This window comes from Orcinus orca, chromosome X (genome assembly GCF_937001465.1).
Source record: "Orcinus orca chromosome X, mOrcOrc1.1, whole genome shotgun sequence".
NCBI lineage: Eukaryota > Metazoa > Chordata > Mammalia > Artiodactyla > Delphinidae > Orcinus > Orcinus orca.
The window spans coordinates 87,951,255-87,977,801 of NC_064580.1; the positions used below are offsets into that span (position 1 = coordinate 87,951,255).

Consider the following 26,547-nt stretch of genomic DNA (forward strand, 5'->3'; position numbering starts at 1 on the left):
TTCCTTCTTACGATGTTTCATAATTTACATATTTTTATTTATTTACAGGATTTTTTCCTTTTAGTTTAACATCTGTCTCCCCAACTAGACTCTGAGCTCTATAATATCAGGGACTGTGCTGGTCTTGTCCACTACTAAATACATATCTAGCCCCTATAAAAGTGCTTGCCACATAGATTGCTAATAAACGAACAATCTACTGAAATTTTGAGTGCTTTCTGCCATTTTCCCTGCTCTCCTGAAACAGATTTAATCACTCTTCCTTCTATGCTTCCATGGCATATTGATTTGACCTCTATTTTAATTCAATCTTTTTAACAAATGAGGCATGTTTTAAAGGATCTCAAAGTCTTCTCAGAAGAAAAACACAGCAGAGATGAGATCAGGGAAGTCTTTCAGGAGCTGGTAATATCTAGGCAGTATTTTGAAGGCTAAATGAGAATTTTCAGGTAGACAAGGGGAGGAAGGGAAACACAAGCAAAGAATATAGCATATGAAAATGTCCTGTAGAGTAAAATAGCAGAGGGTGCTCAGAATCACTAAAGCATAAGGTGTAAGGAAGGCATTGGAAGCATAGTGTGAGTAACATTGTTGAGGAGGTACCATCTAACACAATAAACATGGGTTTCTTCATAAGACTGCTCTCATAGCTTTCTTTTTCTTTTTTTAAGGTTGGCCAAAGAATTGTAGAACAAATAGAACCATGATTTATATTTCATAACTTCCATAATCAACTTCATGCATGAACATGTCAGCAACAGTTAGAAAATTATTTTTCTTCAAGATATTAGGATGTGGATGAAGTCCCACATACATGCTCCATGACTCTGCCCAGCTAAGATACCCTGTTGGCTCCATCTATGGAAGAAATTGTCCAAAATCAAGGCTTGGTGGGATTAGGCAGAGTCAAGACCATGAAGTGCCTATGAGGTCACCATAAGTAGCTTTGATTTAATAGACAATGAATAAACACAGAGGATTTTAATCAGGGGAGAGATTATCCTCAGATTTGAGCCCTAGAAAAGATCATCTTGAAGGAAGTGGATTGGAGGCAAGAAAACCTGTTAGGACTCTATTGCAACACTAAAAGTAACTATGAGAACCTCAACTAAGACAGTGGAAGTTGAGGATAGAGAGAATAAGATTGGGAAGATAATTCAGAGGCAAAATTGACTGGATTTAATAATTGATTAGGCATGGAGGCCTAAATAGGCAAAACAGGAAGAAATCAAAGATCATTTGGAGGTTTCTATTCTAGAAACTGATCATCATGCCATTTAGTGAGAGAGATAATGTAGAAAGAAGAGTATATTTGGAAGGAGAGATAATTAATTCCATTTGGAACATGTGGTATTTGAGGTACCTCTAGGATATCCAAATGGGGATGTCTAGCAGGTTAGATAGACCCATGGGTCTGGAGCCCTAAGAGCAGCCTGGGTTAGAGATATGGACTTGAGACTCATCAGAGAAGATGACAACCTAAACTAAGGCTTTAAAAGTCAATATAGGGAGAAAAGAATGGCTTTGATAGATGTAATAATTTAGAATCAAAAATACCTGGTCACTGATTGGATAAGGGAATGTGACAAAGAGAGGAGAGTCTAGGACAAACCACAGGTTTCTGGTTTTGGAGGCTGGGTGAGTAATGGTTCCACTGTTACGGACTGAATTGTGCCCTTCCCAGCCACCTAAATTCATATGTTGAAGTCCTAATGCCCATTATTTTTTAATGTGACTGTATTTGGAGATAGGGCCATTAGAGGGGTAATTAAGGAAAAATAAAATCGTACAGATAGGTCCTAATCCAATATGACTGGTGCCCTTATAAGAAGAGGAGATTAGGGCATATACCTGCATAGAAGGGGACATGAGGAACATGTGAACATGAGGAAAGCCATCTACAAGGCAAGGAGAGAGGCCTCAGAAGAAACCAACCCTGATCTTGGACTTCTAGCCTCCAGAGCTGTGAGAATATAAATTTCTGTTGTGTTATGGCAGCCCTAGCAAACTAATTCAGCCACCAAGCAAGATTAAGAACATGGGAAAGAAAGTAGGTTGGGGGCAGGGGTTGTGAAAAGAAGAAGGGTTTGGTGTGGGACATGTTGAGTTTTGAGATTCCTGAGGTCCATCGAGGCAGAGATATTCAAATGGCTTTGAAATTCAAAAGACAGTGGAATTATAGATACAGATTTGGAAATCATTGATATATAGGTGATATTTTAAATTGTGAGAGTGGATGAGATCATCCAAGAAGTGTATATATAGAATGAGAAGATCATCAAAGATAGAACCATAAGGAATATCAACATTAAGGAACAGATTGAGGAAGAGAGCCTAGGAAAGGAAAATAATCAGAGAGAGAGAATGAAGAGAGAAAGAAAACGTATAATTAACCTTTTAAATCTTGTTTCTGATTATAATTAGTTGACTACCTATTGATCTCGGTCCTCAAAGAGCTTTAACATAGTGAAGAAGGCACTACCTTATTCATTCCTGAATCTCCTACACCAAGCACAGTGCCTGCAATAAATATTTGTTAGAGCAAATGGAATTGAAATTAGAACTTCATTCCTCTTTTTTTGTTTTGTTTGCTTATTTCTGGAGTGTGCAGTGTGTGTTGCCACTGATATTTTAAGTTCATAGTGAAAAATAATTTCAATGTGTCCTAGGCTTGGTCCCCTTCCAAACCAACCCCCAGGACAATAGTTTTCATTATAACCTTCTGTCTTTGCCATTCTGGATGGAATTCTGTGCACAGAAGTTATATACATATATGGGTATATCTATGTAACAAATTGCAGCACAGGAGCCCCCTGGGCTCCCTCAGGCTCTGGTATGACATATTTGAGCCATATAAATTCAGCTTCTCCTCTGGCATCTGTTAGCCGACTCACTTGCAACTCCACCTCAGCAGTGGTCTCTTAGTCCTCTCAAAGCAGGGAAAGAGTGCTGTGTGCTGAGAGACCATGGCAAAGAATCCTCCAGAGAACTGTGAGGACTGTCACATTCTAAATGTAAGTTGATTCATATTTTTATTCCCTTTTGAGCAGAAGCATGGCTTCACAGATTTATCATATTGCAATATGAACATTAAAAAGTGAAATCAAGTGACTTTGAATTATGGCTTGCAATTTTAAGGGCTATTGTGTATTGTTTTATTCTCTCTGTTCTTTGCTTAGGCAGAAGCTTCTAAATCCAAGAAGATATGTAAATCACTTAAGATTTGTGGACTGGTGTTTGGTATCCTCGCCCTAACTCTAATTGTCCTGTTTTGGGGGAGCAAGCACTTCTGGCCTGAGACACCCAAAAAAGTGAGTAAATGCACATTATTATCCAGTGTTTCTGTTTTGAGTTTGATTGAATCTAATTAGTGATTGACATATATATTACTCTGAAAATGAAAGTCATTAAGTTCTTTTTGTGTATATTTTTTGGTGGTATGAAAAACTCAGTCAAGGTTTGCTCTCTCTTTTTTGCCTAATTATTTTGGTAAAGGAAAAATATGTTTTCTGCATTTTGGTTAGTAATGATAAGATGTAGAATTACCCATTCTTTTATTATGTTTTATAAGGAGTTAAGATTCCTCACAGAAGCAAAATTTTTACTGTAAGAAAAAATACTTTCCATCTTTCTTTCAATTATCTGGGCAGAAACTGATGGAAAAGTAATTATACTACCACATAAGAAGAAACCATGAGAAATGGGAGCAAAGGATTTTCAGGGATTATGTTTCTGACTTAATGAATCTGCTGTGAGGACAGGCAGCAAACTCCTTTTCAGAAGGAGCAATTCTCATACCTGAATTCATGTTTATTTGTGACTCAAAAAAGAAAACCAAAAAATCTAGAGCTTTTCAGCTTCTCACGAGCCACAGTTGTTGGTGTCCCACTGAAATAGTAATGCTACAAAGTAGAAAAGTGACACCAAGTCATTAATCACAGATATCACGCTTCTGATACTATGGTTATTTGGTGAAGCTTGGCTGCATTGTAGTTGATATTAGTGTACCTTAGTGTTATTGTTACTCCCGGGCTCACACACAGTGGCTAAGTTTAGATGTGACCCAAAGAAAATCATAGGCCCTTCATGCCAACAATTTCCATTTGAAAGAGAATTAATAAATGTACAAGCTATGAACGGTGAAGATGGTTTTCTGGCTTTGCTACATTTTTCTCTCTGCATGTGGGATGTTGTTATTGCTACCATTATTATTAATTTGTTGTCATGGGATGCTCATTTCTATTTGATAACAGACGTAGGAAGGGAAAGGCAAAAATCCAGTAGGGAGGATAAAATACAAGAAGATAATTGGTATGAACCATTAGGAGTCAAAGGAGTGATAGGAGCAGAGAGGAAAGAATATGGATCAATGAGGAAGGAGAGGCAGGGGGTGAGGAAGTGTAGAAAATAGAAAATCAAGTGGACAAGTGTCCAAAAGAAAACAGAGAAGTAAGGCATAGCCACCTTTGGATTCTTCACCTCTGCTACCATACCCACTTTCATTTAGTACTAGAGGCTACCTTATCAAGTTTAAGTCAGAGGGAGAATGAATAGCAAACTTTGTTTACTTGCTTTTTTATTTATACCTTGTTCCAGAAAGGATTTCACGCATCATCCATTGCCTATAGTTAGCCCTTTCTCTTATCTCTCCCACTGCTCTCTGCTTCTGAACTGCTTACTGTTCACATGTCTTTCTAGAGAAGCCACCTATATTCAGACTAGCAAGGTGGGCAAAGTAATTGAGATCAGGAAAGAAACAGCAAATGACTAAGAGTGCCAAGATGCATACCAATCCAATTCTGCTATTACTTAGCTAATTCCCAAGGTAACATGCTGTCCCACAAATTGAATCTTGGATCCTCTTGACAATTACAGATGGGTTAGAGGAGAATAAACCCTTTCATCCTCCATGGCCATAATGTTCTTAGCTGGGTGTAGTAGGTAGCTAGCCCTTCTGACCACCCATACATGTTTGCCTGAACAAGGGGCCAGATGGTTTTTCTAGTTTTGTTTTAGCCATTGGAATTGCAAATTCTATTTTGAAAAAGTTTATGTGTTTTTCTAAACTTACAATGCTATTTGTCTCGGTGCAACTATAAATGACTAGGTGGGGACCTTGCTTTTATCTAGTAAGGTGCCAAGCTCACTAACAGAGCCCATGGTCACCTCTGCTTCTGTGTTATATTGTCTTTGATTCTCACTCCAGTTCACTTTTTAATACATTATAAGGAGCAATCCTGTGATTCCTCAAACCAAATGTAAAAATGAGTCACTGCATGCACAGAAGAGGTGAGGTATGCTACCAAATAAAGTTTATCAAGAACCAAATCTCTCAAGAAGTAATCCGTCTTAGGATGTGATTTTTAGCAAAGGGATTCTCAGAAATGAACAAAATCATTACAAAGTAATCTGGTAAAAGACGATAAATAGGTGTCTCCTGGGGCAAGTTTTTCCACCATAAACAAAGGTTGTTTGTTCTCTGTTCCAATGGGGAGTTACAATTTACTGCCTTTGATATTTAAGTCCCGGCCTTCCCCACAAGACCAGGCTGGGTCCATTGCAAACTGAGGAACCAGCTGGAGATGTGGATGCTCCACTAAGCCCACTACCTTTAGTTCCCAGACAAAAAGCCCCAGGGAACATCTGTTGTTTCCAATGGCTAGGGCTGCCAATAAGCCTTCCTCAGAGCTGACTTATGATTGCTGGGAAGTGAAGAGTAGTCAGATTGGTCTTGGAAGAAGATTTGCAGAGGAAAAGGATCCAGGCATCTTGCACAAATTAAAGAGGCTCCCCTAAAGAGTATGGCCTGGCAAGAAACAGCAGTTAGCAGATTAAAACCCAGGCTCTTCTGGACTTTCCTTTACAAGCCTGTGGGACCTGTGGGGACTCTTGGGGCCCTTGGTGGAGAGAACCGGTGATACTGCTGTGCTTATGGATGACAGTGATGTGTTTGGCATCCCGGGACTTTCTCCAAGTTCTTAGCATTTGCTCCTCTAGTCTCCGCCACACATCCTTTTTATTTTGCTTTTGACATCTGTTTATAATTAAGTGTTTATTTAACATTCCACATCTGGTGTTGACATTTCCATGCCAGTAATTTCCCCCCTCCTCCTTCTATTACCTCCCACCTTGGTGGGGATAAAATATCCAGATTCTTTTTTTTTTTTTTTTTTGCGGTACGCAGGCCCCTCACTGTTGTGGCCTCCCGCATTGCGGAGCACAGTCTCCGGACGTGCAGGCTCAGCGGCCATGGCTCACTAGCCCAGCCGCTCTGCGGCATGTGGGATCTTCCCCGACCGGGTCACGAACCCATGTCCCCTGCATCGGCAGGCAGACTCTCAACCACTGCGCCACCAGGGAAGCCCTAAAATATCCAGATTCTTGATCTAAAACGGGGCGGGGGGAGAGAGAGAGAGAGAGAGAGAGAGAGAGAGAGATGAAAATAAAATGAAACAAGGAAGACTAACTTTCGGAGAGCTGTTGCACTCCCTTACAGGCTACAGATCCCCAACCCACAGCCACATACAGAAGCCACTTGAGCTGAATGAAAGCCGGTCCATCGAGTTCTGTATTCAGCTTTCTCAACCAAGCAGAGGACCTATTCACTCCCAGAGATTTTGAGAGAGCATCACAAGACTTCACTTTCAGGCAGTGACTGCCCAGACATCTTTGAAGCAGATTCCCAAGAGAAACATTCTTGCTTAAAGCTCCCTGTATTACACATTAAACCTGAAACAATCAGAAATCAACTCCCCAGCTAATCCATCCAACATAGAGAAAACAATTCAGAAAAATTCCAGCCTTTAAACCAATAGTTGATAGATGTAACACAGACCTTGTAGCCTATCCCTTCCAATCCTTTGTAGAATGAGGCAGAAGAATAATAAACTAAATTAATGAAATGCTGCCCTTCCTGCCATATATAGGAACCGCCTGGTGACTTTAGGGCTATTTTGAAAGGCTAAGTCCTAAAGCCCACACAGCAATCCACAGTTTCCTGGGGATGTCTCCTCAACTTCTGTATGCTACCAGGATGAGATGAGAAGGGGTAGGGTATGTGGGCATCCATCTGGCCTCCCCCTCACCTCAACTGCAGATGACCATTAAAAGAGTTTTATTCAAGACTGCAGGCCCAACAGCACTCTAGGCTGAAAATCTTTTGCTCAGAAAAAGCACTTTCCTGCTAAGTCTGGATCAGGCTTTCCTGTGCCTATTTCTTTAAGTTGGCCAGAGACCAACTTTCTTCACTTATCTTCACTTATCTTTTCACTTATCTTCACTTATCTTTCTTCACAAAGATACAACTTTCTTCCCCGAGTTCCCTGGGCTTTCCTACACAGCAGTTTGATAGGTAAAATGTGGGTCTGGAGAAGCATTTCATCCCCTCAAGGGAAGAGACGGAGATGGAGCTGAAACCTCTTTAGCAGGGGGACTGAGCTTCACCAGATGGTGCCACGTCAGCGTTTTTAAAAAGACTTCATTTTATTTTCCTCTCAAACCATTTCAAGAGCAAAGTCCACCCTTGTCCTGCCACTGTCACGGGTTAGCTCTTGGTCTCGGCTGCCAAGGGGCAGCATCGATTATGTAGAGTAGGACTCCGGCTACTAGGGGCACATTCGTATTCAGTCTCTTCATTCTCCTAAGGCATTTGCTGGGCAACTTACTTGGTACCAGCCAGAAAAAACCTAGGTCTTCAAAGGGAGCTGTCCTTCAGTGTCTGAGAGTGGGATTGGGGCTACTGTAGGGAAAGCGGCCCAGGAAATCAACAGGTAGTAGCAGTCCAACGGTTCAACCTGACAGGTGTTAGCCAAATCTGAACAGAATTGATTTGGTCAAACTACTATATATAAAATAAATAAACAACAAGGACCTACCGTATAGCACAGGGAACTATATTCAATATCTTATAATAACTTATAAGGGAAAATAATCTGAAAAAGAATATATATATTATTATATATTTTATATATATGGATAACTGAATCACTTTGCCGTACACCAGAAACTAATACAACATTGTAAATCAACTACATTTCAATGTTTTAAAAAATTGATTTTGTCAACTATTCAACATTGCATTTGGCAATGGGTGAGAGATAAAGATGGGAACTGAGCCTCCAGAGACACTTGGTGACTTGTCCAAAGTCACACAGCTTGTAAGTGGCAGAGTTGAGGCTAAGACTAGAACCTGGTCTAGAGACTCTTTTCACTATTCTTCAGCTGCATTTAAGAATAAGGAGTGGTGAGGGTAGTGGGTAGGGAGAAACTTCCAAGCCAGCTTGAGGATCTAGATCAGGGCTCCCCAACCCCCAGCAGGTACTGGTCTGTGGCACCGGGTGGCACAGCAGGAGTTGAATTACCGCCTGGACCATCCTCCCCCCACCCCCGGCCTGTGGAAAAATTGTCTTCCACAAAACCGGTCCCTGGTGCCAAAAAGGTTGGGGACCGCTGTTCGACATGAAAGAAATGGGGTTTTTTTCTTTTTGAAAAAGAGGAATGTCTGTGCTGCCTATGCCAGTTTTTTTTCAGGACTGAGAACTGGTGACTGAAGATGCAGGAGTCCAACTTTGCATAAGAAACAATGTGTCTGCTCTGTGTTGGTTAAAGAAATACCCAGAGGCCCTTTAATTCCCACAGGCTAGGTTGGTATAATATAATACAATGCATTCCCTTCCTTTCCTTCCAGCCTAACACCTGCTAGCCAGCTCTTCTGAGCATGTATTTCACCTTTGGAGAGTGTACCTCATAAACAGACAGTAAGAAATGAAGGTGGAGAGAAGAACATCTAGATTAATCATAGGCTTCAAAAAACAAACCTAAGCCAAATGTCCTCAAATCCCTTTCAGGACAAGCTAAAGCTACCTGCCCCGAAACAGATCCATCACACTGAGGTCTGAGGCAGCTTTACTTTTTATAAAAATCTTTCTTTTTTGATCTCAGAGATGGTCACAAATTGAGGCCAGAAAACACAGCAAACTGTGAAAGGAGGATGTTAGGGCTCATTTGCTGCCTGAGTGGAGAATTTAACTGGACTGAGGAAAGAATTCCTGAGCAGGGAAGAGAAATGAGTTTGTGTTCTCTCCACGTTTTGTCAGTGTGGTCTTCTTACATCCCTAACTCCTTGGGGTTCACCACGTATCTATCTCGTTTTACTTCTGAGTCATATTCCACCCATTGGTTTACCTGTCCAATGCCAGTGTTCTGGACCTTCATAGTTGAGACCAGCCTTATGTGTGGATGGAGTGGGAACCCATTTGAGCGCTGCTGCAAAGATGCCCTTGCCCTTAATATATCTCTTATTCCTGGTGCCATTGTGCTTAAAAACCACCATTAGTAATTCATTCCTTTGAGTTAAGTATTGCACTCATTTTTTTTTAACAAACACCCATCACTAATACCTTAGTGTGTTTTTTTTAACAGACAAACACCCATCACTAATACCTTAGTGTGAGATCAGTTGTCAGATTGATTTCTTCTTTGATATAAGGTACCTGAAGCACCATGAGATTCCTAGATGTCTAGATAGGAGACAGAGGAATAGAGGGAGATGGAAAGAGGAGGAAGGGCTACGAAGGTACAAAGAGGTCAGGATATAAAAAGAACAGAAAAGGGAAGCTAGAAGCACCAAAGATTAACTTGCCCTAATGTGCCGGTTTGGTGGAAGTGTACTTCTCATCATACTCTGTCCTTCCTGGAATAAAGCTGAGCTGGAGGCAGTCTGAGATGAACTACTGGGAGCCCACTCACACTTCTCACAGACCGGTCATCCTTCTCTGCTTTAGTTTGCACCTGGAGGGGACAAAACCATTTATTCCCTCATCTCCAGAAAGACCCTCAGCCCCTGAGCCAATGAGCTTAGTAGACAGAAAGGTACTTCTGAAGCCAAAGGCATGAGTTCAGTCTTCATATGGGCCAGTGAAGCTTGCATAGCCATTACCCAGGCAATGTGCTCCACAGGGACCCGGATGAGACAGTATGTCTGGATTTGCTCAAACCCATCCCTAAGCAGTCCAAAGTGGGCCACCAGCATCATCTTCCTAGACAAAGGACAGCCTGTTCCAAAAGGGCACCTTTGATAGTGAATTCCATCTGAGTGAATATATAGCTCCCTACCCCCCCACCCAGATTTTACATATAAATGAAGTCATTCTGAGCCCACTACCATTACAAACAGAAAGGCAACATGCTAGTGAATGAATACAATCAGAATGGACCCCTCCTCCCCTACCAAAAAAAAAAAACCTCTTTGAAAGAATGCTGAAAATAATCAAGATCTGCTGAGCTTGGCAGTTTCCAATAGTTTTCATCTAGCAAGGTGTCCAAGTGAAGTGCATTGCCAACAGTGCAGGAAAACTCATTCCACAGAAGTACACTGAAATCCTAAATGTCACCAGTATGATTCCATAGTCTTCTACCAATGATTGAAAATACAGCCTGTATTTTCCCTTTTGCCCAGGTAAGCAGTGTTCCAACTTCCCCTAGTCTCCAACCTCATTTTTCCGTGCAATAATCCATCAGTTGTGCTACTGATGAAACAAACACCCCACCCCACCCCCAATGACTAGTGGTGTCGACATTTGTCTCAACAATGGATAGTATTTCTAAAGAAATTCCCCCCTGTTGGGAGATCTGACAAGGCTGGATCTGAAGTAGATGCCTCTCTCCTCTACTTAGGTCAGGCCCACTGAGAGCTCAATTTGTTGCCATAGGTAGAAGTTTCTCAAGCTGGCTGCAGAGCTGGAACTGAGGACAAATTTATAACTAGAAGCAAATAGCAAGTCTAAAGGAATTTTCTACCTGTCACAAAGCAGGCCAGACTAGCTGTGTTAACTCTGCAGTTGCTGGAAAGTTCTAAATACTGTTTTCCTTCCCCTTTTAAAATATGGTCTCTTAAAAGACCTTGCCAATGCTCAAAACCTCTCTTTAGGAAGATGAGAATTTGCCATTGATGGGGAAAATGTGTTCAATATATACTTCAGCTCTAACCATGTCCAAGGCACTGTAGGGCAGCAAAAAGGTAAATGACATTGTCTCTTGTTTTCCTATTCAGCGACTACATCAACTTTTCACACTTGAAGTAATATTGCTTCTACAAACCCTTCCAATTTGTTTTTCTACTTGAGGTGGGGAAAATTTGACCAGGTTATACTAACATTCAGTCACAGATACTGGCAGACATTAAAAAACAACCCAACCCAGCACAAGCAATACAAGACTGCCACTGGGAACAGTATTATTAGAAAGCAACAATGGCCCTGTAGATGACTTGCTTTTTCAGGTTTTTACTTTACCAAATGTTTTTCATAAGGAAAAATGAGAATGAAAAAACTCGATAGCCAAAGGCCTCCTAACAACAGGGATAAGATAGACTTCCACATGGCACCATCAAGTCTGGCCTGGTTTGTGACAGGTAACAAATTCCTTTAGGTTACTTATTTGCTTCTAGCTATAAACATGTCCTCAGTTATAAGTAATGGGCTTATTAATAGACTGGGATACTCTGTGGGACTGGTCCTTTTGGCCCTTAGAAAAATTGTCTCTTTTAGAGGGTAGGAGAGAGTCTGGGGTTTTGTTTCAACCACTCAAGAGCAACCTGATATGCAGCTTTGCCAAGGCGATCTTCTTGGGAGACTCCATATTACATAGTGCATATTACAATTCACAGCTGTTGAATTCTATATGCAGGAGAATCTGGAGAACTTGAAGTCAGCTGAATCGGGTTTGGAAAAGAAAAATCAGGAATCAACTGAATGAATTTGGTTAGCCCATAACAGAAAAGGTTAGGGGAAGGCAGTAAATGTTTCCTGGAGCTTAAAGGACAAAAGGAAGCCATTGAGGTCAGAGTAAGACGATTATCTAATGTTCACCAAGGAGAATGGTCTTCAGAGTTTTCAGAGTCTAAAAAGTACAGATCCGAGACTGTTGAGACAATATTAAATGCCTGGATGGATAAGATAAAGAGCAATGCCTAAGCATTCTAAATCTGTTCAAATCTCTTTCTCAGTCCTAGTGAATTTCACAGCGAGTAAGTGGGTGACTACTGCGTACTTAGAAAGGGAAGTGGTAGCTTAAAGAAGCAGTATAGGTTTTTGGTGATTCCTCTGCTTACCACAAGTGGAAAACACCTTACAGGCTGCTTGCAAAATATCATTTGCTATTTATTCAAGGCTGCCAAGAAAACTGTTGGAATTGTTAGTAATTAGTTCAGCAACTTGGCTTGAATACAAAATACTGGCTCTGAAGGGATCCCCATATCAGCTCCAGTGCCAAGAAACACCTCACTTTAATCTCGAGTCTCAGAGAATTCCCAACGGCAAGCTGCTGAGATGGCACCTCTCTGCAAAGGCTCTGGAAAAAGAAGGTGCCCCAGATATTACCCAATTAAAGTGTCTTATGAAGGGACATACTGAGTATCTTAGAGCTTGTTTTCCTCTGTTCTCCCAGACATATGACATGGAGCACACTTTCTACAGCAACGGAGAGAAGAAGAAGATTTACATGGAAATTGATCCCGTGACCAGAACTGAAATATTCAGAAGTGGAAATGGCACTGATGAAACATTGGAAGTGCATGACTTTAAAAATGTAAGTTGGATCTTTTCCCCCTAAAGCTTCCCACTTAAAATATTAGAACATTTGAGTCAAGTTAAAAATAGCCTGTAGCCTCCATTTAATTTATAAGACGAAGCTTTCCCTTTGAATTCAAATTTTGCCAGCCTGGGGCCCTGACAAACCATGAAACTCATTAATTGTGGCTATTTCAGGAAGTTTTGTTATTTTTTGTCTGTTTTATAGGGATACACTGGCATTTACTTTGTAGGTCTTCAAAAATGCTTCATCAAAACTCAGATTAAAGTGATTCCTGAATTTTCTGAACCAGAGGAAGAAATAGATGAGGTATGTAAGAAAAATAATAGTAATAGTAAAAGCCATAATTTATGGGAGCTAACTCTGTGTCAGACATTGGACTAAATGCTTTACCCTCATTTGATTCTCACAACAACCCTATAGACAGGTACTATTATCATCCCCATTTTCAGATGCAGACCAAAAAGTGACTTGTCCAAGGTTACACAGCTAGTGCAGAGCAGACTGGGATCTTGAACTCAGGCCTTTCAACAAACCTAAAGTTCATGCTTTTAAGTCCAACGCTGTACTTTTATACCCAGGTAACCATTATGTACATTTGCTTCCAAACCAAAGATTTCTGATAAAAGGGGTGAGCCGGAGGAACAAAACCAATCCTGCCAAAGATAAAGTCCTGAAAAAAAGTCCCAAGGCCACCTGGATCCTTGCCACTTTTGTCACACTGTGACATTCACCTATTCTAAAGATTTTAATTCAACACTACTATATATAAAATAGATGACCAACAAGGACCTACTGTATAGCACAGGGAACTCTACTCAATACCTTGTAATAACCTATAGGGAAAAAGAATCTGAAAAAGAAAAAATATATATACATATATATATTTATATATAAAATATAACTGAATCACTTTGCTGTATACCTGAAACGAACACAACATTGTAAATCAACTATACTTCAATAAAAAATTAAAAATTAAATTAAAAAAGATTTCAGTTCATTCACCTTACCATTTTATGCTGGGCTGCTAATAGAATAATCCACCTTTAACATATCACTAGGAAAGACAAAAGTAAGGAAGGTGAGAACTACAGTATAATACAAATTCTCTGAAAGCACACTCCCAGGCCATGGTGAGGTAACCTAGGGCAGCGGTCCGCAACATTTTTGGCACCAGGGACCGGTTTCATGGAAGACAATTTTTCCACGGACTGGGGACAGGGCATGGTTCAGGCGGTAATGCGAGCGATGGGGAGCCATGGGGAGCAGCAGATGAAGCTTCACTCGCTTGCCCACTGCTCACCTCCTGCTGTGCAGCCAGGTTCCTAACAGGCCCAGGGGTTGGGGACCCCTGACCTAGGGCACCAATGCAATTGCTGAATGGCCGCTATAGGCCTAGTGGGAGATGGAGGATTATTGCCTAAAATACAGCCATCGGTAAGGCTTAGGAGACTTAATTTTTCCCTGAATATCCTGACTGTAATTATGGTATGCTGCTATCTATGACAGCCTACTCCACTGTAGCCAGAAGAAACAAATATTGGGTTGGGTTGATTTGTTTTAGTGTTTAACTGGCAAATCTAAACTGAGATTATGCCAATGGCACAGTGGCCACTCTAAATACTGTAAATACCTCTTTCATTTTCTTCTGTCTCTCCCAGGTTCTTTTTCACTTTTCTCCTGCCCAACTCTCTCCATGTTAATTTTCACCTACCCATTTATCTTTTTCTTTTACTTTTCTTATTTTGGGGGGTGAGGTGGTGTGGGGATCACTTTTTTCTTTCCATTACCCAAGTCTCGGGGTTGTCACTGGCTCCCACAGACATGATATTAGTCTCCTCATGTCCAGAGAAGTTACAGACCCTGGTTCCTAGAATTTCTAAGAAAAAGAAGATTTCCCCCAAAGACGATGCTCTGCTCCCAAGGTCTATGGCAAGTGAAAAGTTTTGGAGATTTTTTTTTTAATAAGCCTAATTTGGATGCATCTGAGGAACAGAACAACTTCCAGGATATTAGGGGCAAAAGTAAGATGAAAGGAGAATCAAGAAGATAAAAAGCTATTATACCCAATATCATATGCTGCTTTTTACAGAAAATAATGTAAGCGTTTGAGTAGGGCCAGCCAGCAATACTTCCCAAACTGATACAACAAGATTTATTTTTCTGAAAAAGTTAAAGGCTGGGACTTCCGTGGTAGTCCAGTGGTTAAGACTCCGAGCTTCCACTGCAGGGAGACTAAGATCCCACATGCGGCATGGCAAAAAAAAAAAAAAAAAAAAACGTTAAACGCAAAGGCCCATAATGTCTCATTTTGGCCCAATTTATTCTTCAGTTAATATTGTCAGGTTGTCTAAATACCACAAGTATTCATCTCATGATAGTGAAATTGCTTTATCTTCAAGAAAATCCTATTTTTTTTTATTCAGGCTACAGATTTTTTTTATGAGACAAATTTGTGGTCCTGAATGACAAAAACCCTCTTATTCTGCACTTCCCTCACCACTGTATCCATACTTTGTACATGTTAAAGATGCAGAGCAGGTATATAAATAGCCCTGATTTTGCTAACAAAGCTAGTCAACGTACAAACCTCATTTTATACAGTCCCTTTCAATGCATCCCAAGTCTTTACAGACTCAAGGGCAAAGGAGCTAAGATGAAACTTTTAAGTGACTAGGAGAAAAATTATACAAAGCCATATTTCAAAGAATAAAAACACTGAAATCATAAAGCTAGAAAGAAACAAAAGAGAAAAGGAAAAACCTTATTAAGAGTAGGGGAAAAAAATGTCAAAGCCCAGGAAACAAATGATTAAGAGCTAGGTACACAAGACAACTACTTCCAACACTAGAAACAGAAGAGAAGGGGGCATTCTTGACAATATAAGAGAGGCTGCCTAAACAAAAAACATCCTGTGAGACAAATTCTAAGCGTCTAGAATGAAAGGAGTAAAATAGTAGTAAGGCCAGTGAAGTCACAAGTTAGACCTGACTTTGAAACAAAGTATCTTTGGTACTACAACTATACCATTAACACACAGTCTTGTAAAACCAAAATATTAGGTTCTGTTGCTACTTAAGTGATTTCACCAATTTGGATTATAGGAGTGTTTTTCAGCTTGAGATCAAATTCAGCTTGCAATCCTAGTCGTAAACCTAAAACAAGGCGGGCACTCACAACATCCATTTTAAAGAAAGAAAACAAATGTAAATCACTCAGGGTTCCAGAAGCCCAAATTAAAACATACATGGCCCAGTGGGAGGCCCAGAAAATGATGGAAAGCCTTCCTGACTTTAAGGGAAATGGTAGCCGAGAAGGCTCCTGTTTCAGTGAGCAGCCTTACTGTTAGATGGGAGAGGGAGGGACCAGTTGTTAACTCTCCCAAGGGCACCTACTTCACTGGGAGCTCTGGGACTGGAATTATTATTCAGACTCGAAATATGGTATTTTCCAGGATCCCATAATGTCTCACTCATTTTATTAATTTCTCTGCCTATCCCCACCCTGAACTACTTTCTTCTCTCAGAATGAAGAAATTACCACAACTTTCTTTGAACAGTCAGTGATTTGGGTCCCAGCAGAAAAGCCTATTGAAAACCGAGACTTTCTCAAAAATTCCAAAATTCTGGAGATTTGTGATAACGTGACCATGTATTGGATCAATCCCACTCTAATAGCAGGTATGGTCTCCTTCTCCTCCTCCTCCTCTGTTTTCCAAAGTCAGTAACATTTCCAGCATTCAGAGACTACACTTCTAGGAAAACAAATGATCAGCTTATATCTTCTTACATGAAACTGTATATGCTGACTGCCAGTGAGGAGGGAATTTTTCACAGCCAAGTTATAAATCAGATAAATTAATGCTGACAGGCTTTTAAATATCCCAGCAAAGGTAACGCCACCTTAATGTGAGTAGTGATAGTGAAAAGCTAATCTGTCTCTCTCTGCACATCTATATTCATTGCAGTCGGGCTACCAGACTATGGCTCAAACCACTGTGTACCCAACCCAAGAACAGAGGAGAGAAGAGCCAAAACAATGCTCTGTTGTCTCAAGAAGGATTTTCTATGTCAAATGGTGGCATCCTCCCCGGATGATAGGACAGTCACTGCAATACAAATTTCTTTGTGCCTATTTTAGGAACCAGTATAAAAGTAATTGGGTGCTAAAGGTCCAGAGTAAAAGACTCCAGCTCTCAACTTCCAGTCAGCCCATAGAGAGGGCAAAGTCCCTGGACATCTTATTCTGCCCACCTAGTATAGAATTTGGCCTCCCTCATTCTGGACAGCATAGATTACTACATTTCCCAAGAGAGAATGCTCTAACCAATGCGGGCATCTATTGGTACTCTTTGGCCTTTAAAAAAGGCAACTAGGGACTTCACTGGTGGTGCAGTGGTTAAGAATCCACCTGACAATGCAGGGGACACGGGTTCGATCCCTGGTCCGGGAAGATCCCACATGCCACAGAGCAACTAAGCCCGCGAGCCACAGCTACTGAGCCCTAGTGCTGCAACTACTGAAGCTCATGCGCCTAGAGCCCGTGCTCCTCAACAAGAGAAGCCACCGCAATGAGAAGCCCACGCACTGCAAGGAAGAGTAGCCCCCGCTCCCCACAACTAGAGAAAGCCCACTCGCAGCAACAAAGACACAACCAGCAAAAATAAAGCAACTAAGTGCAATTACTACAACTTCTGCTTCAACATTCTTCTCCTAAAGGACGTTAGTGGAAATCATGATGAAATCTGAATAAAGTCTGTAGTTTAGTTAATTGTATTGTACCAATGCTAATTTCTTAGTTTTGATCATTGTACTGTGGTTATGTAAGATGCTAACATTAGGGGAAATTGGGTGAAAGGTATACAGAAACTCTGTACTATCTTTGCAACTCTTCTGTAAATCTAAGATAATTTCTAAATACCAAGTTTAAAATTTTTTAAGACAGGAAAGAGAAGGGATGAGGAAGGAGGACAGAGGGCACTGAATCAAACCAGGCAACCAAAAAAATATTTACTGAGCACCTGCCGTGGGTAAAATCATTGTAGGAGACACCAAAGTCCCCTGCCCTCAGTTTTTAATTTAATATGCTAATAAGGCAAAGCAGTAAGTGATGCCAAATGAGCAAAGAAGTCTATGTACATGGGAATGGTCAAATTTCTTTTGGAAGATCTCCGTAAGATATCAGCTGCAGGAGCTTGGAAAAGTGGTTCATTCATGCCTAAATGATGGCAGTGAGAAGACACAATGAAAATCTCTATCCCCAAATGCTAGTTCCCCAAGCAAAGCAGTTGTGTCACAACTTTGTGTTTATTACCTTAGTTTCAGAGTTACAAGACTTTGAGGAGGATGGTGAAGACCTTCACTTTCCTACCAATGAAAAAAAAGGCATTGAACAAAATGAGCAGTGGGTGGTCCCTCAAGTGAAGGTGAAGACCCGTCACACCAGACAAGCAGCAAGTGAGGAAGAACTCCCAATCAATGACTATGTGAGTTCTGTTCACGTTTTTCTTGTTAGGGGAAAAACAAAGAGCCTTCACAAAACTCACTACCCCTCAGATCAAAGTCACTGAAAGGATAATGGTCATTGTTTTAAGAAAAAAATATTTAAGAAGCTTGGAATCCCTAGAAGACTCATTCAAAATCAATCTTGTCAATCTCCTGTAATATACAATAATGGAAAGGAATATGAAAAAGAATATATGTATAACTGAATCACTTTGCTGTATAGCAAAAATTAACACAACATTGTAAATCAACTATACCTCAATAAAGTTGTTCTAAAATTTTGTTAATTAAAAAAAATAAAATCAATCTTGATCTAATCCATTGATATATCTCCAAGACCAGGCTCAGGAACTTAATTGCTCACCAGTCCCCAACTCCTATAGTCTTATACTCCTCCCCTGCTTGGCAGACCTCTTCCTAGTGAACCTGCCCCCTCCAACACTGGCTTCTTCTTCTTTCAGACTGAAAATGGAATAGAATTCGACCCCATGTTGGATGAGAGAGGTTATTGTTGTATTTACTGCCGTCGAGGCAACCGCTACTGCCGCCGCGTCTGTGAACCTTTACTAGGTTACTACCCGTATCCATACTGCTACCAAGGAGGGCGGGTTATCTGTCGTGTCATCATGCCTTGCAACTGGTGGGTGGCCCGCATGCTGGGGAGGGTTTAATAGCAAGTCTGAGCTCAAGTGCTTAAACTTCTGGCAGCCAACATATAATAAATGCATGCTATTCAATGAATTTCTGCCTATGAGGCTTTTGGCTCCTGGTAGCCAGCACTCCGGAATTACTTGTAGGTAATTCTTCTCTTCATGTTCTAATAAACTTCTACATCATCATTAATGGCCTGATTGCTGCTGAACACACTGGGTGAGTGTTTGTTAAGAATATTCCCTACAACTGAAATGGAGCAGATCCGTCTCACATGGAAGACAACAATAAAAACTTGCATTTCATCAGGTTTGGGGAGTAGGAAAGGGCAAAGCATAAGGATTCTCAAATACTGTATTTTACTAGGCTGTATTGAGAAAGTGGAAATAGGGGCTGATGACAAAATGACCCCATAACTGATACATAAAAAAAATGTGTCCTTTTGTGCATACCCCAGTGTCTAATTATGTGAGAGACATATTGTGGACTTGCTTAAGCATCTCTTAAGCCACTGGACAGGCAGTGAGTCACAGCAGGCCAACACTAAAATATTCCAAGTGCTCAGACTCAGCAAAGGAGAAAGCTAACCTAACAAAAAGTGTCCCAGGCTCTCCTCCTGTGAACAAGAACTCAACTTTGGACAAATTCAATACTTTATAAACTTCAGGTATGACTTCTCTTTTAGATCAGTGTCTGGTTACATAACTTTCCAAGGCAATAACCTGGAAAATGGGGACCCATAAATATCATTCACAGAAACAGGCATTATAGGACATTACTGAAGTGAGGAGTCAAACGGGATTTTGTTTTTCCTCCAAAACCACAAGAAACTAGCAGTATGGCACTTTCTTAAAAGAAGGGTAAGGCCTAGTTTTTGATCACCTGATACTTTGCTTGGGAATAGGAAAAGGGGCAAAGCAGAGAGGAGAAGAAGTGGTTAGAGGGTAATGTTAAACTTGGAGTCCCAGCCAGTTTTAGTTTCAAAATTCTTGTTATACCCATCTGTCACCCCTTCTAGTTTCATTGGAAGGTAGCCCCTTCATTGCTCAACTTCAAAGTCATTGTGTCATGAAAATATCTGTCTGGCACTTTCCATTTTCAAAGAGTAAAATCTTCAAGATGCCTGTGGTGCAGGAGTCATTTTCCCCCACTGAACAGTTGAGGAAGCAAATAGAAGCAGATTTGCCCAAGGCTGAGTTAAGATTAGCCAGTCATTAACTCATAATTAACATACATGCCATAGTTAGATTACCAATTTTCACAGGATGAGAGCACAATAAAATATATCTAACAATGCAACGTCACTGAAAATATTTTCTTTCTTTATTCATGATTTAGAAGACATGAAAATTTTGGAATACTTCATTTATCATAATGGGCATCAATTTGTAGTTGAGATAGAAAAATGTAAAAGATAGGAGATTAATTTGACGTTGTATGACTTTACAGTGTTCTCTATCATTTTTAAATAAATTTTTCATTTTTAACATTGATTTTTAAGATTGACCAATAATTTTAAGTTCCTGAGACACTCAATTTGATGCAGTCTACATTGTACTATATATACTACGCTCTGTAGGGGATACAAATGAAGTAGAAGGCATACTCCTTATTGCCCAAGAAAAATAAGATGCCCAAGTATACAAGCCCATATACAGAAACTTATACACAACTAACTGCAATTGTATATGGCATGCTATATACATGTGTGTGTGCACAAACACACACAAGAATTATAGAAGTTTTCATATCACATGTGAGGGCTAAAGGTTCCTACTCACAATAATTGAGGAAGCATTTCTTGTTCAAATGCGATACCTTGACCTCCACATAATCTCACACTGGGAAAATGTGGATCCCCTTAATGAAGCAGACCATGAATTTCAAAAGAAAATACAAGGACATGCTAAAAAAAAAAATCACATCATCTCACACTTAGGGAAAAAGAAAACAAAACAGCAAACAAACAAACCCAAACACATGAGTCTGTCACTTCATATAGGCCTAGGCCAGGTTGGACAAGAAGAAAGTATGGTATCGCTCTCCCATCATAGACTTTTGCCCCTTATTCAAGGCATGCGCAGATAGACTCCTTATATCATGCCTTATACTTCCCTCAGACCAACCCCACTGAAGCTAGAGTTTCCTCTGTTCCTTCCACCACCCTTCCCTAAGGCCAGCCTCTCATCACAAGGAATGATGCCAAAGGAGCTCCAACTTCCCAGGCCAGAGACCTTGCAGTAGTTTTTTTTTTTTTTTCCTATGATCTTTTTTTTTTTTTAACATCTTTATTGGAGTATATTTGCTTTACAATGGTGTGTTAGTTTCTGCTTTACAACAAAGTGAATCAGTTATACATATACATATGTTCCCATATCTCTTCCCTCTTGCGTCTCCCTCCCTCCCAGTTTTAATGTATCCCTGTCTTCCACTCCAGTCGCTCACCAAATACTGCCAGCTTGTCCTCTTAAACCACCCTTCAATTTATGCTCTGGTCCAGCCCACAGGTTATTTCTTTGCACAGCTGTTACAACCTCCTCCCTGCTGAAGTTCCCAGGCTACAGACTGAAATGAGAATAAATGCTTTTACACAAAGTTGATTTTTCACTTATAGATTTTATGAATGCCATTTCCTTCTCTGAAAGTCCATAATAGGTACTTACTACATTAAAGATCGGGCCTCACCTGCAATCAAATAGTCCTTCCTCAAACCACCCTTAACCACCATCCCACATCCCTTTTAACTTCCTACTACCCTCCCCTCCCCCTTTGTTATCTCAGGTACATTAGCTTCATGCTCTATTTGTGCAGTCATCCCACCTTTACAGAGTTTTCTCTCACTAATTGGAAGAGATTTAAAAATCCCATTTTCCTTTTACCTAAACATGAAACCTCAGTCTTCTCTACTTTATTCTATGCCTATATAAGTTAATATATCACAATGCACATACCATTTACATATGAGTTTAACCTGCAAGTTCTTTTCTAAAAAGGGCCCATACTCTCTCCCATTTTGCTCTGTCCAGAACCCAGCACAGTATCAAAAGCATGTAAGTGGTCTTTAATTTTTTAGTTGAAAGCAAGAAATGATAAAGAAGAGAGGGAAGAAGGTAGAAGAAAAAGAGAGCACAGCTATAAGACTCTTCAGAATGTCATTACAAAAACTTGGCCTTGAGTTCTGTTGAAATTTAGGATGAAAGTTCTTATCTTACTTAAATCCATTTTTGTACTTCTTATCTTTTGACACAGTCTGTTTCTACAAGTATGAAGAATTCCTCTAATCCCAGAATGATCAAAAGCATCGATGATGGCCCACAGCTCAATTATCTATTTCCTTTATACAAATGCAGGCTTTTTGCATTTTCTTCTCAATTTTCAATGACTCCATGTATAAAAAAGAAAAAAAAGGCAAAAAAACACATCTGCTGTGAAACAGGAACTATCACATCACCTTTTAGATTCTTTGGGAATCTAAATTCCAATCAAGATGAGTCAGGTGAGGTGAAGTTATCCATTGCTCCCACTCAGCAGAAGGGCACTATGCATTAGTGTGCTCAGTGCCTTCCTGCACACCTAAAATGGCTCTTTGGCAGGATGAGGGGCAAAGAAAATCTATTTTGAGTCTTTATATATAAGGCTCACTGTCTGGCTGAGCCCAAAACTGTCACTTTGGCTCCTAAAGTCTAACGCTGAAAGCTTACTGAGATAAATATGGACCTTCTCATCCAGGCTGTCAGGAAATGCGTGGATCTATTTTATTTATACCCTTAAAAAACGATTTCATTTTGGCTTTCCTTTTTTGAAGAAGTTTCATTCCATGGCTTAATTTTGCTGAAAACATGCTGTTCCCTAACAAGAAAGAAAAGTGGTTCCATATTAAAAACCAGGTATGAATGTACACACAAAAATTATTGTCCGTGGCTCATTCAAAAATCCTGCTTCTAAGTCTCTTCTGGTATCTTTAATTAATTTGCCTGAAAGCTACTTACCCAAGTACTGCAATTCAGATCAATAGTCAACTCTGGCATTTGTAGCCTAATGAGTGAATAGTCATTTGAATACTTACTGCTTTGATATTTGGGTCCCATTTGCCTATTTTTTCTTCCATGCACTTATTTGACACTTGAACCTATTGTCCTTGCTAAAGAGGTTCAGAAAGACAGAGGCTCATTGAACCATGGGAAACCAACCAAGCCACAATAAATCCCTCAACAAAAACAAACAAATAAACACCAGTGAGTCCATAGTGCTGAGATGAACTCTAACAGTTATATGAATATATTGTTTATATTTATCCTTCCCTGCTGGTGCTATCATTTGCCATTCTGAACTTTCCACTGACAGCAGTGTTTCTGCTGGTCTTACAGAGATGTTGGCTACTAAAACACAATTCAAGCTCATACCCATATCAATCATCAATGAGCCAAGAACAAGACATTTGTCAAAGGTAGGGGATTTAGAGTCCAGGCCCTAGTTATGGTTGAGTTGCTGAAGCAGAGAGTAAAAAGCAGCAATGTGACTAGCTACAAATAGAACACAGGGACTTGAGCTTGTTTATTTTGCAAAGGGGCCCAAGTGGCATGTTGACCCACAAATTCACTGTGTCCACTGAAATCCATCCCTTGGGGTAGGGGTTGCCTCTTCACAGCAATGTTGCTCTAACCCTGTGTATCTGTCTGGTGTACCACCGTGATGTAAATCCCCCATGTTCCCAATAATAGCTTTTGATCTTTGGGTTATACTAAATCATATCCTGTTCAAATCAGAATGGTTTGTGGTTGACCTTTCACATTTTCTGTTCCTCCAGACTACTTCCCTGTGTGAGAGTGTCTTTCTATCAGGGCCATGTCAATCTAGAGTAACTGTTACACTAATATGATCAACAAGATAAGAAGAACCCAACATTTCACTCTGCTAGATACTGTGCCATGGCAGATAGGTTATCCTCTTTCTTGTCTATTCATTCACAATATATTTGGAATGAAAAAAATCTGTGCCCTCTAAACAATTAAGAAAGTATAAGACAGATTTTTTTTTCGGAAGGATTCAGGAGAGCAAGAATTCTCCATATTCTCTCAGAGACTGAGAACTTATCTCTTTCAAAAGCCAACAGTGAGGTTTTTCTCAGAATTAACCTACCGATTTTGTTAAGAGATACCACAAAGCCCTGATTTCCAAAAGATGTTTGTCCCTTAAAATCAAGTTCAGCTGCATATAACAGAAAATCCCCAAATGACATAACTGAAACTAGGTAGAAGTAGGTAGTCCACGTACTATCCTCAGTTTATGGTTTCCATCCTCAAGGACAACTCATGATCTGAGCTAACTCCAGTTCTAGTCATCATGTTTACATTCCAGATTGTCATCACAAAGAAGCTGGTCAGGACAAAAAACCACCCTCTATCTTTTTAAGGAGATTTCAGCTTACATGTTGTCAGCCTGAACTTAGCCACACGGCCAAATGTAGCTTCAAAGGAGACGTAATAGTCTTTGTTCTGGGGGCATTATCACACCAAATGAAATCATGATTCTGTTACTGAGAAAGAAGTGAGAAGTCATGCTGGGGGAGGCAGTTGCCAATATTGGCCACACAAAGTAATTTGTTACAGGATCTAGAATCCCTATTATTAAAGTCATCCTTTTTGCATTAAGTTGCTGTCTCTCGACATCTCTGTTAAATGAAAATATTACTTAGAAAGTGGTAAAACATTAACAAATGAAGACCCGTTCCCATATGATCACAAACAAGTCTATGAGACTTGTTTCTCTGAAGAATGTGGTCATACGTAAAGGGAACCAAAAATATTAATGGGGAAACAAAAAAACATGTTAAGAAAAAGCATCCACAGGACACCACAGGTCAAAAGGCTGAGGGTAGGGAGAGAGCCAAAACCAGTTTTGCTTACTTCACAATTTTGCTGAGGACTAACCCCACATATCTAAGTTGATACAATGGAATGCACTTGCTGTAGCCTGTAGATTATAAACAAAGATAGTATTTCACAAAGCCAATAATTCTATTTACCATTATCTCTTGCAAGATTTTTATTTGTTTTTCATTTTTACCAGAAAAAGGGTGGAGGAGATGTACAAGGAGATTTAGAACTGGTTGGAAAGAGGAAAGAAGAAAAATACTTTCAAACCACTATAGCTCTTATTTTGGAATCAAAATAGAGCACTGTTTTGAAGAAAAGCATGGGGACAGGTTTTTCTTTTCAAAACTCCTCATCAGTTTTTGGAGGAAGGACTTTATATAATGAATATTTTTCATCAAAGAAGTTTTGTTTTGACAGATAAACTGACTAGAGAAAGTTCATCTTCTACATTCTGGGGAATTAAAATGTATCTAGTAGAGCAGAGTAAATTTCATGCCACATCATATACAGAGCAGATGTGAGAGTCTAAAGCCAGAAAAAACAAGTTCTATTTTACTGTCACCCAGGGAAATTTCCCTTTGCTTTCAAGTAGCCGATAATCCACACTTATTTTTCTGAATCTTCATTTTTTACCCCATCAGTGGATCCCATCCATCATCCCAATGAATATGGCTTTGGAGATATAAAAGGCTGTACCCAATTTATAGACCAATCCCAGGAGCATAAGCCTTTATATTCAGAGAAACTACGATGACTATTTAGGCCACCAGAGAAAAAATAAAGAAAAAAATTTATTAGTTTGAAACTTATTCACAGTCTTCAGGCCAACCAACACAAACTGATTCCCTACAGCACATTCATTGTGGGCATTCAATAAATATTAACCAACATTCCCCAGTGTTTTGACGCACTGTTATGTTTAGCTACCTCAAGAATGAAGCCCACTTCAAGTCTTGAGAGATTTTTTTTCACAGAAATTCTACTTGTCTTAATTTTCAGTCCAATTTTTTTCTAAAACTTGTTTTCCTAGTGTCTACGTTTTATTAATGAATAAATCCTTCCCTTTGAGTTTATGAGAAGTTGTACAGAAAACAGTGAGAAAGGTTTTCATTTGAGGGTTTTGCTATCATGGTCTCAGATATTTTGACTTTGGGGGATTGGGAGGAGGGGAGGGAAAGCTGATCTGTGTTTTAGCTTTTTCCCAAAGCCCCCAAACCCTTGTCATTACAGTTTCTTTTTAGGTGATAATTAAATGGTCTGTAGGAGCTTAGAAAAAACACCTCGAACCACAGAAAATTGAAATTTATCTTTCATCAAGCTTTCAAGTATTTCCCTCCAGGTGTCTAATTCTACATGCCAAAGCACGGTGTTTTCAAAAATAGAAGAATTCAACATCTCATAATTTTTCTTACACATTTCTCTACGTTTCACACCTATTCCAAAGTGCTCAATTGGAAGGCATGTTTCTCATGAAAGAAGGGCTCTATTTCATTTTATAGAGTGGCATGTCTAGGAGACCACATTTTTCAGATATAAAACTTTTCATTTTAAGTTTCATTCTGTGTCATCTTTGAAAAATGAACAATTGCACCCAGAGGGTCACATTCCTACCCCACACAGAAATGGCCCTTTTCTCTTATTATCCAACCCCCAGGAAAAGATTTCCATACTAAAATAGAGAAGAGGCCATCTCAGACTTCTTTTTTATACCAAGCCTAAAAATCAATAGACTGACTGTGCTCCCTACTGGTAAAATGGAGAGCTACAGCCAGCAGCCAAACTTTTATTTGACAAAAGCCTTATAGAACTAGGAATTAAAAATTTGTTTATCATGCCCAGAAACAGGATATCTTGCCACCTGAGTTCCAAAAATACATAAAAGATTAGGCTGAGAGCAGAAGCAAATGAAGTCAGAGCAGCTCCTG

At 39.9% G+C, this 26,547-nt stretch overlaps 1 protein-coding gene across 1 annotated transcript; it reads left to right on the top strand.

Moving 5' to 3' along the window:
• Positions 1 to 2,785: 2,785 nt before the first annotated feature.
• Positions 2,786 to 18,935, top strand: TNMD (tenomodulin). Its single transcript, XM_004283522.3, has 7 exons — positions 2,786 to 3,014; positions 3,180 to 3,311; positions 12,445 to 12,585; positions 12,796 to 12,897; positions 16,118 to 16,271; positions 17,910 to 18,076; positions 18,557 to 18,935. The coding sequence occupies exons 1-7, from the start codon at positions 2,967 to 2,969 to the stop codon at positions 18,764 to 18,766; spliced, it is 954 nt and encodes a 317-aa protein (XP_004283570.1). The 5' UTR covers positions 2,786 to 2,966; the 3' UTR covers positions 18,767 to 18,935.
• Positions 18,936 to 26,547: the final 7,612 nt, after the last annotated feature.